The sequence below is a fragment of the Coptis chinensis genome, chromosome 3 (genome assembly GCF_015680905.1).
Source record: "Coptis chinensis isolate HL-2020 chromosome 3, ASM1568090v1, whole genome shotgun sequence".
In the NCBI taxonomy this organism is placed as follows: domain Eukaryota; kingdom Viridiplantae; phylum Streptophyta; class Magnoliopsida; order Ranunculales; family Ranunculaceae; genus Coptis; species Coptis chinensis.
Window position 1 is genome coordinate 113642015 of NC_141458.1, and position 17203 is coordinate 113659217.

The following is a 17203-nucleotide window of genomic DNA, read 5'->3' on the forward strand; positions in this document are numbered from 1 at the left end:
AAAATTAGATTGTCTTGAAACTTCAAAACGTGCCATGGGACCTGATTAACGGTGAAAATTAACATTTTACAATTATCAAATTTGTTAACAATGTTAGGGACTTGGGGGTTAAAATATATGAATTTGATTCGTGTTTCGCGTTCCAAAATGATTTTGTGATGGTCCTCGCGTTCTCTACTGAGATATATATCAAGTTGACTAGAGACTTTGGAGGACCAGATGACTTTGGATTATGTGATAATGATTATTAAGATTGCGTCGGTCAATCCTCTATACTTTTCATTCTTCAATACTTTTTCAGTTTTCACACATATGAAACTTCCAAGAAAGAAAATACATGGCCGATAATCATCCTCTCTAATCTATAAATGAACCACACCAAATATTCCAACAACTAAAAAGAAATAAAAATATAGACAATGGCTTCTTTCAAGATATTATTAGTTCTACTGTTAGCAATTTTATTAGTGGAAGTAACATTAGCACAAAATTCCATTCCAGACTGTGCAACCAAGTTGATTCCATGTGTCCAGTTTTTGAACTCAACCAAGCCACCTGAGTCATGTTGCAAACCACTTGGAGAAGTCGTAACTAATCAAAAGGCGTGTCTATGCAATTTTTTCTCAGCCAACACCGGTTTGATTCAGTCTTTCGGTGTTAACGTCACTCAAGCACTAGAACTTCCTAAACACTGTGGTGTTTCTTCCGATACTAGCCTCTGCAGCTCAGGTTCGTTTGACTCAGTTTGTTTTTGGTAATTTATTTTGGTTTTCTTTTTTGGGGGTTCTTTAGTGTTTAGTAATCCTCACTCTCTCTATGTTTTGTGTTTCAGCACCGGCTCCTGCCCCTGGGATGACTCCACCACTTCTAGGTACTATCTCAATTAAATAAATTCGTGATTATTTATTTTTCATTTCCCCCCCCTACTATACAACTTATGTGGTTTTCAAATATTTTTGGTGTTGGGAAAGAATTATTTTCAATCATATTTATGATTAAGAATTTTAATATGCCTTTTATAATTTTAGTAATTCTTATTCTCTCTATGTTTTGTGTATCGCTTCAGCACCGGCTCCTGCCCTTGGGATGACTCCACCTACCTCTGGGATGACTCCACCACCTCCAAGTACTACCTCAATTAAATAAACTTGTGATTATTTATTTTTCATTTTTTCCCCCTCTTACGTGGTTTCCAAGTATTTTTGGTGTTGGAAAAGAACTATTTTCAATCATATTCATGATTAAGAATTTTAATGTCTTTTATCATTTTAGTAATTCTTACTCGATCTCTCTATGTTTTGTGTCTCGCTTCAGCACCGGTTCCTGCCCCTGGGATGACTCCACCACCTCAAGGTACTACCTTAATTAAACAAACTCGTGATTATTTATTTTTCATTTTCCCAGCCCCTACTATACAACTTATGTGGTTTTCAAGTAATTTTGGTGGTGGGAAAGAATTATTTTCATTCATATTCATGATTAATAATTTTAATATGTCTTTTATAATTTTAGTAGTTAGTTTTAATTTGGTGAATCAAAGTGTAAGAGTGAGAATAAGAAAGAGAGGTAGAGAAGGAGAAGAGTGGCGCGCATGCATGACCACTCAATCTTAGAGTTTATATTTAATCTAATAAGGTATGGGCCATGATCCAGTGGTCCCACACATATTACACCCGTCTAAAACTCCCCCTTTAAGCTGGAGCATATAAATCAAATATGCCTAGCTTGGCACAATGGAAAGTAACATATTAAGGATTACTTAACTCATGCCAGCGGCTTCGTGAATATATCACCCAACTGATTTTTAGACTTGACAAGTAGCAATCAATTTACGCATCAAAATGTATCGGATAAAATGACAATCAACCTCAATGTGTTTGTTACGCTCATGAAACATAGGGTTATTGACAATGAAGATTGTTGCTTAATTATCATAGTACATCTCCATATGTTGACGAGAATGTATCCAAAGTCATAAAGCATAGACTGAACCTACAAAACATTTCACTAGCAGTATGTGCCATAGCATGATACTCGGCCTTTGCACTAGATCGAGCAACCATACTCTGTTTTTTGCTACGCCATGTGACAAGATTACCACCAACAAAGGTGTGATAACCAGATCTAGAGTGTCTATCATATCCATGATGCTAGCTACTTGCCCAATCGGCATCGGAGTATCCATAAATCAATAAATTTGAAGAACGACGGTAAATCAAACTTCGGCTAGGAGCACCCTTGAGATATCTCAAAATGTGGATTAATTACAATGTCCCAATAGGGCTGCTTAGGAGCATGCATGAACCGATATCTGACCAACCAATGTGGATTAATTCTAGCTTTATAGTTGGATCCATGGGATTGTCAACAGGTTGAGAGACAAGAAGCCCATCATCAGAAAGAATATCCAACACATATTTAATTTTCTTTGCCATAATGTAATACCGTCCTTGGATTGTGCTACCGCAATGCCAAGGAAATAACAATGAAGACCTAAGTCTTTGGTATGAAACTGAGTAGCAAGGTGAGCTTTCAAGTTTGCGATACCACTAGAATCACTCCTTGTAACGATGATGTCATCTACATACACAATCAATAGGATAGTACTGTACCTCCAATAAAGTGACGAACAAACATTGAGTGGTTAGACGATGAACGCTTAAAGCCATATCAAAGTACCACTGAGCTGAATTTATCAAACCAGACCCTAAGCGATTGCTTCAGCCCGTAGATAGCTTTCTTGAGATGACAAACCATATGCTCCTTTCCAGACACAAAGTAACATGGAGGTTGATCCATGTACATTTCCTCTTGAAGGTCTCTATGCAAGAAGGCATTTTCAATATCAAGCTAGTACAAAAGCTAATTATAGTGGACAATAACAGAAATTAAAATTCGCATAGAGTCTAAACGAACAACTAGAGAAAAGGTCTTCATATAATCCACCCCATAAGTTTGTGTATACGTATCCCTTTGCTATCAGCCTTGCTTTAAGACGTTCAATTGAACCATATGGTAGATACTTAATTGTAAAAACCCATCGATATCCAACAATTTTCTTCCAGTGGGAAGATGAACAAGTTCCCAAGTAAGATTGCCACGAAGGGCATGCGCGTATATCATTATCCATGGCTAGCTTCCACCTTGGCGAAGTAAGTGTGACGCCCCGAGACCCCAGCACACATCCCAAGGACGATGAGTGAATCTCGAGGCCGACACTATCACAATTCTACCGAAATTTCAACAGAGTTTCCTTTGTTTAATCGACATTCGTAAACCCTAAAACCTGTCATAAACCTGTCATAACCCCTGAACATCTCAAAATTCATTCTTCCAACCATATATATATCCAACAACCACATATACTACTCTTAACTTTAAATACTACAGGGATATGACAAAATCTACAAAACAAGGGAGCACTGTTGCCAAATATGATTATTACATCAAAATGACCTAGCTCTCTATATATACAACAAAAGAAACTAATCTCTCTATACAACCAAAAGTATGAACTTGACTCTGTCCTCATCAAGCATAAGGAAATCCTCCCAGATCACCATAACCGTCATCACTAGGGTTAGGGAAAACCTCCTCCGCGAATCGCTCGCCCTCGAAATGTTAAGTAGGATGAGCAAACAACTATGCCCAGTAGAAACGCACATAGCCAATAAATAGTTACTTATAGAAAACATTTAAAACATGCAGGTTTTCCATAAAAGTATTCAAATATTGTGACTATATATATACATAACTAACTAGCAGAAATCATCTCGACATGCTTCATTGATATACAAAATATAGTTTTTCACAATCATCATACAACTATTAGATCCTATGGTGAGGTACAACCGGTACTCGGCCATTGCACGCACAATCTCGGTTCAAGATTTTCGGTGTGAACCATGCACCGTTGTTTTCCTGATTTTACCGGCAAGGAGCTGAAATGCCGTGTTGTTGTGTTCAGACACACAAAATCCCCAAAGCTTTTAGGGCTCGGTGGGCCCCAATGACCACGACTCCCATACTGGGCCGTCCCCTAACTTACGGTGGTCAACCGTTCGACGACTACAGATCGCTTTCGATCCTCGACACATCCGTGAGGGACTAAACTTTCACACTCCTTCGCCTAAACCTCATCGAGGTAGCATGTAACCCCACACAAGCTAATCACCATACAAATAAACACATAATAATCATGGTTATCTAGAAAAGTAGAAAAGGAATTCCCGGACTACATCCAAATGATGCATCCCTTTAAAGGTGGCCCACCACCTCGAAGGTGTACACCACGTTGGAATCTTAGAAATTAACCGCCGCCTCGAATCGAATTGCAACAGCGGTTCCTTCTTTATAGGAATTCACAATTCCTTTTCTAAATCCCTCGTGATAAGCATAGTAATATCTATATATATACTCATTATTATTACATTGTTTTCAAATACTCTAGATACATATTTAGTTTTTCTTTTAAAATCGTTGATTCTCAGAGTGTGAGTTCCCCGGATTTCCACCATCGAGTAAAACAACCTATGACTCCCAAACGGGCGGTCATAATAAATAACAAACGATGATTTCCAAACGCTAATCATCGTAAATAACACAACCATCCCGGGAACAATCCGGAACCTCCCACCTAGTTACAAACACCGGTAATCCTCACCAAGATACAAAATCCATCTCTCTGTCTCCTTATCGAGACAAGAGACGAACCCTTCCCAAAACCAGTTTTTCTCTTTTAACAAAGAAAAAAAATCTCCAACCCGATTTTACCAAAACCCATTTCACACACTAAAGCTATCTATATATACGGTTTATATCGAGGAAATACTGATTACAAAAACATGAATATCATATATACATGCATGGTTGATATGCAACTATCTATTTCCTATTTAAACAATTTAAATCATGCATGAAAATAAGCAGACCATATATTGGTATGTAGGTTCCTACCTTAGCAAGCTCCTTCTCCTCAAGCCCACTTAACCAAATCGAGCCCGCTTAACCGAATCAACTCGAATTCACTCCTATAACAAAGATATACATATATCGTCCGGTTGTTAGAATTGATCGAACAACGAGGAATTCTTAACTAGTGTAAGCCGAGAAGAAATCTTGACGTTAAGAATTGGGTTTCGGATAAATTTTCATCTAACTACCGTTAACAGAGCTACAGGCCATTTCTGGCACTGATACTCTAACAGTCTCTACGGCTATTTCGGGCCATGGTAGGCCCTCATATCGACGCCAATCCTATCACATCCCAATTCCAAGTCCAAATTTCAACTACAACCAATCCCACGCCCTTCGATTCATATTAAATCTAACAATGATTACTGTCGTGTTCCTTATCAATCGTGCATTACTCAATCAAATTCTAAACAAGTTTAAACTAACATAACTTCTCTAAAATAAAGTGAATATAGATAATTCTTACCGAGTCAGCAAGATTCCTCCTTAGTTTTTAGCTCCACCTCTATTCCACTCCACTCCAGCTCTTCCAAACTGCTACGACCAACCTTCACCACCCCCAATACAATCAGTTATAATCAATACACCCCCCAATTCACTTAGTTTTCATCAATATATCACAAGTTATCGACATCGAGTTTAAACTATTTGATTGAGGCGAAAATAACTCACCTTTCACTTCGATTTCGCTTGGTACGCTCGAAATTCACTAGCTTCTCCAACTGCTACTGCCGAAATACCACACCCCCGTTCAATATTTTCAGTAACACATCAAATCCATTGAAATGAGTTTAAACTAGTTATTTGAAACAGATTAAACTCACCCGGCGCAATGATGCAATGTAAATTCACTAACCTTTCGCGAAACCCGACGCAAATCCAAGAATTTTCGAAGCTTCACACTTGATTTGAGTGCTACTAAGGATTGGGTGTTTGAATTTTGGGTTGAATCGATTGGATTTGGGCGATTTGGGATTTCTCTCTCCTAGGGTTTAGGAGGTGCGAAATTGGGGAAAAAGATGAAGTTGGGTGCGATTTTGGTTTTGGGCCTATTTTTGGTTTTTTTTTTTTTTTTTTTTTTTTTTTTTTTTTGCTATGTTTCATTAAGGCCCAAGCCCACCATGACTAAATTAGGCCTAACGTCATACTTAGACTCCTAACCACTAACGAATTTTGACTTAGCGTCGTAATTATTTTTCCGGCCCATCCCGCTAAATTTAATCTTCTATATTCTATCTCACCGCAGGCTATAACAATGACCCACTCATGCGTGTAAGCTGTTAACTCGTGCCAGCTTCGCACGCAGAAAACCGCTAACCGGCATTTTGTCAAATTTTCGCATATGGGTCGCTTACCTAACGTGACTTATGAGTCGGAGTTAAGTTTCAGTAAGTTACGTATGTTTGAAATATAAACCCGACGACCAATTTACATAAATGACCCTAGATTTAATATGAAATTTACAAAAATACCCTTAATAATAATTCAGGACTTTACAGTAAGAGCTTGTGTATAGGAAGTAGGAACAAACACAGTAGGCAAAGCCGCAAGTTGGAGAGCGGGCGTTGGGTGCAATGGCGAGTACCTTTCCTTTGAGCAATTGGTACATCAAGATCAGAAGGAGGAATTTCCAGTGGGGGCTATGATTGTTCAACTATTAGAGCCTTTGAGACAATCGAAGAAGGATTGGTACAATAGCGAGTACCTTTCCTTTGAGCCATAGGTACGTCAAGGTCAAGCTCAGGAAGGATATCTAACATGGGTTGTGATTGTTCAATAGTTGGTGCGCCTCTGAGATTACCGAAGAAGAAATCTCAAACGTGGGCAGTGAATTTTCAACTCTATACCTTTTTTGGGTATGAGGGTAGCCAAGAAAGACATGCTTGGTGGAACGAGGAGCTAGTTTATCTTGACCAGGACCTAAGTTATGAACAAAGGCTACATAACCAAACTATCACGCCCCAAATTTCATAATGACTGAATACTAAAAGTACGTGACATCTATAGTCATTACAAAACTCAGGACGTAATACATACCAACCGAACAAAACCCAAACTATACAAAGACAGGGAAATCTTACAAAAATTTTGGCAGTCTTCTCTGTATTTTTAACAATTCATAAACTTAAATTCAGTCATAATATATATATATATCATTGCTTAACAAAACTACTTAACCATCTCGATCAATTCCAGAACAGTTAAGTAACCCTTACGCTTCGAGACAATTTAGTTCTTTCCATCATATAAGAAGGCATTAGTTTCTCTAGCGTGTTTAAAATCAACTAAAAATGTTGTATAATTTACATCAAGACTGTGAGTTCCTTTATACAGTGTGAGACGTCATTTTATCAAAGTTAACCAACAAATAAAATAAATTTATCTTGTTCAAAAATCTTTATATGGTAATCCACCCCTACAAGAAGGTTAGTATGTTTACCATCTTTCAAAACATATTTTTAAACGAATGAAAATAATTAACATTTAAAATATTTCAAACTTAACTTCATAACCTAACTTATTATAACATTCCACACAAATATCCCTAGCCACGACACGATAGTCACCTTTACACACTGTTGTGACTGACACATATATCCATCTGTCTCTCCTCGCATAACCAACACCACTCTCAGTAACATGTAACCATCTCAGTCTGGATATTGACTAAGGCCCACAGAACGCTGAGAAGGCTGGGTCTATGTGTTTGTGTGCTATATATCATATCACTTGTCTCTTGAGGTTGAGAATTCAAAACTGATAGGGTTATATACTAAAAACATTACTTTTGTAATAACTCTAATTCTTTATATTTTGAATGAGAATCATATGAGCAAATGTTATGCATATTATATATGTTATTAGTTATATGCATGTGTCTAATACTTTATGTTGTAAATGATATGGTGTGTGGTGATACACAGAAGATCATATCATCAATACCTTATAAAGTATAAGTAAACGTTCACAACCTAGATGAATTTGGACAAACCATTGGTACGGTTGTAGTATAATCTGGTATTAGTCTATCTTGACTATATGATTACACTAGTACATTTTGTGTGTATTGAACAAAACCAAGTGAGGTTGTTTCTCTTTATACTGACTATATAAGAAAACAAACGCCTCTGTTATTATGGATGATTGTCCTCTTAATATGGATATAATAACGGGCACTTATGTTCATTGTACATTGCTTTAAATCATCAATGAGTGAGATTCATTTGTGAATCAACAAACTCGATGGATTGGGTAATGACATTGTATGTAAGGTGTGTTGTTGATTATAGAAGGAATCCGTGTCCCGCAAGAAGTCGGGCTGATGATGTCCCCTTGAGGAGCTCATAAGGATTGTCATGTAAACCCTGCAGGTGGATTTGATCTAACATGACAATGAGGTTGAATGGTAATACTCAAGGACATAAGAAGTTGATTAATATAGTTGTCAATAACTTGACTTAATCAACGGGCATTCGATATCTTAAACATGGGGAGATCAATGAGCATATAATATGGAGCCCATAAACGCTGACACGTAATTTGGGATTAGGGCGGTAGTGCAACAATGGCCTTTAGTGGAATAAGCCATTTGTTGACGGACTTGGGCTGTGTGTTCTAGGCGAACATAGGAAGCCCAAGCATGTCAGGAGGCCCAACCCTAATTTCTTCTCATGGTCCCTGTTGTAGCCTATAAAAAAAAACCTCTTTCTCTGGCCGTTTTTTCCTCTGAGACATCACTCAAGCAAAAACATATCCAATTTGGTTCTAAGGTTGTGAGAGACCAAGTGAGAAAGAAGAGGTTGGAAGATCGTTGCCCACACAATGTCCACTCTGTGCATAGGAATACAACAGAAGATCAAGAGGTTGTTGATTCTGGATTCTCAGAGTTATCACAGCTGATCTACAGATATGTTTTCCAATCAAAATCATGAACACCATTAATTCCCCTGCGCATTATGGTTTTTACGGTTTGTAGAAATTTACATTATGAAATAACGGTTCCTACAAAAACAACCACTCTTGGGCTAAAATGGGATATACCTATCCACCTTGGTGATCAGATAAGTGGTCTGATGAATAATACCCCTTTCAGCACAAAAGGCTTGTAAATTAGTACTCCTAGCATATTTCAGAGTATTATCTGAACGCAAAATCTTAATTTTTTTGTCAAATTGCGTCAAAATCTCATTGTAAAGTGATGTAAAAACACAAGGTAATTCATATCTATCTTTTAATAAAAACAACCTAGTCATGAGAGAAAAATCATCCACAAAGATAACAAAATAAGAATAAGCAAGAGTGCTTTTTATTCGAGTAGGACTCCAAATATTCGTGTGTACAAGATCAAAAGGACTCGATTGACATTGAACACCACAACTAGGAAAAGAACTACGGTGGTGCTTGCCTAACTGACAAGCATCACATTCTAATACAGACACCGGACTCAACTGTGGAATTAACAACCTTAACCTATCAATTGACGGATGACCTAACTAACAATGCCATTAGTAGGTAGAAACTATGGGTGTCTCTTTCTTCCAAAAACTCAATTTTTCCGAATTCCATCCGATATTTTTCCAAATTTGGCAATGATATTTGTGTTCCGATATCCGATTTTTCCGAAAAATAATTGGATCGGAATTTGATGTGTTTTCAAAATCCGATCCGATCTGATTTCCGATTAATTTCTGAATATTTAACATATAGCGGTCTATTTCATATAGTTACTAAATTAAAACTACATATAGTTTACAAACCAAATAAAAACCCTGAAGAAGTAGAACATTGTCTCTCTCATAACTTCAAGAAATCAATATTGTCATTCTAGTACATGTCTCAATTTATCCCATATTCCTATTTACCGAATTAATGCATTAATATGAAGAATTTTTTTTGTGAATGAACGTGTTAAAAGGTCTAAGTTGTTTACTGAATTAATACATTTTAAAATGATTGCTAAATGAATGTATTAACTGGATAAAAATGGTTATTCTAAAAGTGAATCGGATTATATAATTCAAATTTTCGATTTATTTATATATTTTGCGGATTTTGAAATTTCTGAAAATTTTCCGATTTTCCGAACTTTCCGAATTCGGAAAAAAAATTGTCATCAGAAAAATAATTGGATCAAATTTGGAAAGGATATTGTCATCCGAAAAAAATTGGAAATTTTTCCGGAAGCCCTTATCCGATTCGATCCGATCCGAAGTCACCCCTAGCAGAAACTGAAGCTTTGCTGAAGGTGAACTTGACTTTGCAACATCTAGATAATATAACCCATTTTTTTCATTCCCCGAACCAATCACAGTCCTCGTCGTGAAATCTTGAAATACACAAGACGTTGGGGTAAATGTTATGGAGCAATTCATGGATTTGGTTAATTGGCTCATGGATAACAAATTAAATGGAAATGTTGGAACATATAAACCAAAAGTTAAAGTTAAATTCTTGGTAGGTTGTAAGACTCCAGTTCCAAGAACCAGTCGAGAGGATCCATCAACAAGAATAATACTGAATTGATCGAGAAGACACAAAACAGTCAAAGTGAGATATATTACCAGCCATATGAGAGCTTGCACCAGAATCAATCACCCATGATGAGGGTGAAGTACTCATAAATGTTGTATTACCTGAATCAGCAAGTGTTGCCATTGCAGGAACATGATTAGAAGGCAGCAGATTTGAAAGTTGGTGAATAATTTGATGCAGTATCTTATCACGCATACCTACAGATGAAGTAGGAGCTTGAGAAACAGCTCCAGCTAAGGTAACAGAAACATTAGAAGTCTAAGAATTCTCAAAAACTTGATTAGCCCAATTAGGTTTGCCATATTTCTTCCAACACCTGTCCTCTAAGTGGTTAGTTCGACCACAAAAGGTACATTTCAGATTACCCAGACTACCTTAGTCTCCACGACTGCCACCTTGTACACTATCACGACCACCACCACGGTCGCCATGAACACTACCGTCACTCCACGAAATCCTAAAGAAATTAATGTTGAACTCTCCATAAGGTTTGGTAACCCACTACATGTTCCTGTTTCTTCCTCATGATGAGCCAAGAAAGAGCTTGTGGAATTATTCACGTATTATAAGGATTCCTGTATAAAACAAATAAGATGGCAAATATTTGAAAGATGCAGTTTAATACGCGAATTTCTTGGGTTGGGCTTATTATTGCCAAATTATAATGTCTGAAGTATTGGGGGGGGAAAAAAAAAAAAAACAACAACAACAACAACAACGGGGTTTTTATTGTAAAAGTTGGAAACTGGAAATGGAAACTCTCGTACTTTAATACTTAGAAAAACTCAACCGACTAAAAAAAGTAAAGATTAAAGAACCCCTAAATGCTTAGACTAAAGAATAAGAAAAACATATGTTTAGTTCTTGAAGGCTTTAAGCCATAGCTAGAAAACATATTCCACCATTTTTTAGTTCTTGAAGCCATAGCCTTGAAGATCAAAACTCAAAAGCAATCTTGTTTACCAGGAATGGATGTGTTGGTTGTACGTTTTTAATTTTGTTTGTGTTAGTAATAGTAAGTAGAACCAAAAATTTGACATTTGTATTATTTTTTCATGAATAAAATTGTAAAAATAAAAATAAAAACGTTATATACTTATATATCAAAGTTTTAAATGTAAAATATATAGCCAAATTTTAAAAGAATGCATTTGTATTATACCCGTTTAAAAGACGTATATCGTAGTTTTTTCGTTAGCATTTTATTGGACCGAATATTTAAAAATATTATTGTTAAACATTTCGAATCTTAGGCGAATAATTTCCATATCAAATTTTTGCCGTCCACGAATTTACTAGCTATAGGTACGGTCTCACAAGCAAGAATTTGGTCCTTATATGTAGTATACTCAGAATTGAGACTATGTAAGAACATCATAGTCTGCATTTGATCCCGTTGTTCTTTTTGGAATCTTAAGATCCGTGGTGTAATGGTGCGTGATAAACAAGTCATTCATCCCAAAGTCCCTTAAACTTGCTAAAATGCTCATTAATAGATGCACTTTCAATCCATTTCAAGTCAAACATTGTTGAGAACAAATCATGAATTTTGGTGACATTATTTTCTTTTGAGTACATCTCGTGTAGAGAAACCCAAATTTTCTGTGTTGTGTCAAGCAATTGCACATTCCCAGCCACATACGATTCCATACTATTCCAAAGCCAAGTCATTACCATTGAGTTTTCGGCAAACCAATCATCATATTATGAACCCTTTTTATCCTGTGGTTCATCATTAACAATCCGTAGATACCAATCAAACCATCATGACGGAAAAAAAAAATCAAACCGTTCAAACAGTCTTCCATTTGATTGTATCAACAAACAACATCAACAAAAAAACATTTAAAAATAATGCCAAAGATCAGTAGAGTATCATCATAGCATAAAGATCCAAGCTTGGATTAGATTGAACAAGGGAGAAGAATTTCTCCCCTTGTTCAGTAACGGTTTGTTATGTTCTTTTTGTGTGGCTAAGTAGAAGGGAGAAAAAAGAATTGATGGAGGAGACCGCTCTGATACCAAGTTAGTTTTGGTGAATAAGAGTGCAAGAGTGAGAAAAAGAAATAAAGGCAGAGAATGAGAAAAGTGGCGTACAATATGCATGGCTACTTATTCTCATAGTTTATATTTAACCTAAGTGGGTATGGGTCATGATCCAGTGGTCCCACACTTATTACACCGGTCCAAAATTAGTAATTCTTACTCCCTCTATGTTTTGTGTCTCGCTTCAGTATCGGCTCCTGCCCCTGGGATGACTCCACCACCTCCAGGTACTACCTTAATTTAACAAACTCGTGATTATTTATTTTATTTTTCCCCCTGCTATTCAACTTATGTGGTTTTCAAGTATTTTTGGTGTTGGGAAAGAACTATTTTCAATCATATTCATGATTAAAAAATTTAATTTGTCTTTTATAATTTTAGTAAGGCTTAATTGCAGAAATATGCAACGTACGTAGGTCCTCAACACTTGTATCAACATATTATTTTATTTTTAACACTTATATCATTGTACTAATTTCGATTTCACAAAACTAGCAATCTATTAGAGGCCGTCAGTTAAGTGTTGATGTATCAATTTTTTTCTTCAATTTCATTTGTTTGTATTTTCCACCTGACAAAATATTAAGACGTGATGTGGCAAAAATAATACACCAAGTACTAATATAGTGGGCTAGATTGATAACTCTTAAGGCCCAAAAAACAATAATTTTTTGGGCTTTAACAATTATTTATTATAAGGCCCAACAATTAAAAAGGATGATGTCATCATCTTCTTCAACAATGAGCACGACCAGATTCAAGGTATTCAAACCCCCAAAGATCAATCAATTAAACATGACACATCAAATATCATTATTTTACATACCAAAAACCCAATACTCAAGTGATGACCTACGGCACGAAATAATGAATAATCACTCTTCTATCATAATCAACTGTAACCAATGTTTTGAAATCTTCCAATAATTCATTTCCTGAAATCCTGATGAAATAAATCTATTATATTTGTACTTTGAAGTGTTAAGAAATATTTTGAAGGATGTTGTTGCTATGTTTGTAATGTTTTCGACATCGATAACTAAATTGAGTCTTTGGTCATCAGATGGAGAACATTTCTTAATGGGTTTGTTTGAATTCTTGTGTTGATTACTACGAAGGCAATAAGAAATTTGAAGTGGGGGAAAATGTAAAGGTGGTGAAGAACGGAGAGTGAAGCTTGCAGCGTTCATCACAAAGTGTTGTTCATCAGTCTCTGTTTCAACATGCAGCCTAATATTGAACGAGATATCGCCAAATTTCTTTAATATATTAGATATATCGCGATACTAAAATTACAGATGCATTCAACAAATTTCTTGAAAATGGAGAGGGAAAAAATGGTGCCAGTCTCGAAATTGGGGGGAGTGAATTTGGACTCACTTGGGCTGAGGTGTTTAAATTTGCCACATCACCTCCTGTTATTATGCCTTATTATGCCGGGTGGAAAATACAAAATAAAAGAAATTGAAAAAAAAGACACATCATCACTTAAGTTGCACTTAACTAACTGAGGTATATGAGATTACTAGTTTTGTGAAATCGAAATTAGAACATTGATATAATTATTACAAAATATATATATATATATATATATATATATATATATATATATATATATATATATATATATATATATATATATATATATATATATATATATATATATATTGATATAAATGTTAAGAGGACCTAAGTATGTTGTATAATTATGTAATTAAGTCTTTTCGTAATTCTAACTCTCTCTATGTTTTATGTTTCGCTTCAGCACCGGCTTCAGCACCTAGGATGACTCCACCACTTCTGGGTACTATCTCAATTTAATAAACTCGTGATTTTTTATTTTTTATTTTTTTCCCTTCTATACAACTTGTGCGGTTTTCAAGTATTTTTTTGTGTTGGGAAAGAACTATTTTCAATCATATCCATGATTAAGAATTTTATTCTATCTTTTATCATTTTAGAAATTCTTACTCTCTATGTTTTGTGTCTCGCTTCAGCACCGACTCCTGCCCCTGGGATGACTCCACCACTTCCAGGTAGTACCTCAATTTAACAAACTCGTGATTATTTATTTTTCATTTTTTTTTTCCCTGCAATACATTTTAAGTGGTTTTCAAGTATTTTTGGTGTTGGGAAAAAACTATTTTCAATCATATTCATGATTAAGAATTTTAATATGTCTTTTATAATTTTAGAAATTCTTACTCTCTTTATGTTTTGTGTCTCGCTTCAGCACCGGCTCCTACTCCTGGGATGACTCCACCTACCTCTGGGATGACTCCACCACCTCTAGGTACTAACTCAATTTAATAAACTCATGATTATTTTCTTTTCATTTTCCCTCGTGCTATACAACTTATGTGGTTTTCAAGTATTTTTGGTGTTGGATGGGAAAGAACAATTTTCAATCATATTCATGATTAAGAATTTTAATCGGTCTTTTATAATTTTAGTAATTCTTACTCTCTCTATGTTTTGTGTCTCGCTTTAGAACCTGGGGCTACCCCTGGGATGACTCCACCTACCTCTGGGATAACTCCACCACCTCCAGGTACTAATTCAATTTAACAAACTTGTTATTATTATTTTTTCATGTTTATCGGAAAAAAAAAAGATTATTTTGATTTTTTTCATTTTTTTCCCTGCTATACAACTTACATAGTTTTCAAGTATTTTTGGTGTTGGGAAAGAACTATTTTGAATCATATTCCAGATTAAGAATTTTGATATGTCGTTTATTATTACGCAGGACCTACAAGTGCGGGACATATGGCAGGGACAGGAGCATCTGCCTTGCTTTTGTTCTGGGTATCGTTAATGTCTTTTTAGAGAGTGTTTACATTCTTTAAGCGGCTGTGATCTATTTTAGATAGCTGGACAACAAACTTTGACACAGCATAACTCAGTTCCAAGGCTTGTTACTAGGAGTGGTTTTAAGTAAGATTTGTAGCCAGCCTACAATTTCGAATTCGTTTGTCTCAGTGCGCTCTTATGTTTTACATTTATATGAATTATATCAATACAACATTAATTATGCTTGATGTTTCTACTCACAACATTGACCTTGTTTCAATGATGTCCATATTTAAGTTATATCTTTGTAAGACATGATCATGCTCTGTTGTTTGGATTAGAGTGATAATGTTGTGTGTTGATCATGTTTCCCCTAGAAGAAAACTTTTTGCATGCCATTCATATGAATTATGACGACAAACATACTTGAATCAAACACATGATCATAATTTACTAACTAGAACAGAGAGCAGAGCGTTTGGAAAGGGCGATATCATATTCTTCTTAAGACTAGGATGTGTTGTTTTCTGATGCTATGGTTTAGACAAAATACTTCATTATAATAGGCAAAACATCCTTACTTACATAATACTATATTGTTTTATATTTAGATGATTAGATTTTACAAGTTCCATTTGATGTCAAGTAAGGACCATTTATGCCCCATTTTCAGGATTCCAACTTCAATGGGTGTGCTTCACTTATTTCCCTTTCCAATTGATCCCACTCAACTGTAGTAATAGGGGTTAGATAATCGAATATAACTAGAGGAAAGAAGGAACATGAACAGTCAAGGTGTGTGAATACCCTGTTCTTAAGAAGAGATTTTACCCCCTCAAATGGTGTACAAGGTTTCACAGGCGCGCCTCTACTCACATGATTCAATGACTGAAATGGACTAAGATACACTTCATAGGTTACTCTACTAGAACAACAATACAACTCTTTATGGCGGTTATGGAAGAAGAGAAATAAAAAGTTTTTAGGTCGTCTCTTTAATTGAGTGTTTATGGTTGATGATTACAAACCTTTATATAGAAGTTCAATGCTACTCAAAAAGAGTTCACTAATAACCAATGTGGGACAAAAACATTTAATAATATAGAGTACAAAACTGGTTTCCAAAAGTTTTCCAACCAATGTAGGACTAACACACAAACAAAAAGTGAGAAGGAACATTCATTGTTCTTCTTCTCCACTTTGTACATACAAGTAATTTGAAATACACAATGAGAATTCCAGCTAACAATCCCCCACGTACTATTTCAAAATACTTATTGTCCCCCACTATTTTGGAATATGATATTACAAAAAGGGTTAATGAAGTGCCAGAGAGAAACGAAATTACAGTGCATAAAGATATTAGTGCCTTACAGGCTTGAATTAGTCATAGGACAACAAATCTTATCTCACGTGAAAGTAGTAGAATAAATTTTTTGAACCAACATTCCCTTGTAGTGAAATAAATGGCGTACACCTACACTACTCTTTCATTATATTGTATTGTTTGTTTTGCGGTGTTGCGCTTTTTGGTCCTGCGCTACCTGTGTTTTATGAGTGCTCTAGAATATCTGCCCAAGTATCCATAAGAACCGACCCAGTTCTACATTCACATATGTAGATTTTCATCAGGTGTACACTGCAGTTTAAATACACCACTTCATTATAATATGGGCTATGGAATCCAATAAGAGTTAAAGAACTCATCATTACGTATCCACTGCAATTCTAGTTATATATACAATATATACTATAGTACCATCTCGTTATGGGGTGGGACGTCTCTGAATAAATAAGAGATTAGCACTCCAGGACAACAAGGTGACTTGTTTTTCCTTTTTAGCCTACTTCATGGGAT

The 17203-nt window shown here is 35.7% G+C and overlaps 1 protein-coding gene across 8 annotated transcripts; it reads left to right on the forward strand.

Annotated features, from left to right (window-relative positions):
- The first annotated feature begins 277 nt into the window (after positions 1-277).
- On the forward strand, positions 278-15660 carry LOC147513160 (non-specific lipid transfer protein GPI-anchored 10-like). 8 transcript variants are annotated; one of them, XM_086596172.1, is made up of 10 exons: positions 278-729; positions 833-871; positions 1067-1126; positions 1315-1353; positions 12741-12779; positions 14318-14356; positions 14550-14588; positions 14786-14845; positions 15044-15103; positions 15302-15660. In XM_086596172.1, the coding sequence occupies exons 1-10, from the start codon at positions 420-422 to the stop codon at positions 15379-15381; spliced, it is 765 nt and encodes a 254-aa protein (XP_086452298.1). In that variant the 5' UTR covers positions 278-419; the 3' UTR covers positions 15382-15660. The 8 variants fall into 8 exon arrangements, with proteins under 8 accessions (XP_086452298.1, XP_086452300.1, XP_086452303.1 ...); XM_086596174.1 differs by lacking the exon at positions 14318-14356 and having other exon boundaries at positions 287-729; XM_086596175.1 differs by lacking the exon at positions 1067-1126 and having other exon boundaries at positions 289-729.
- Positions 15661-17203: the final 1543 nt, after the last annotated feature.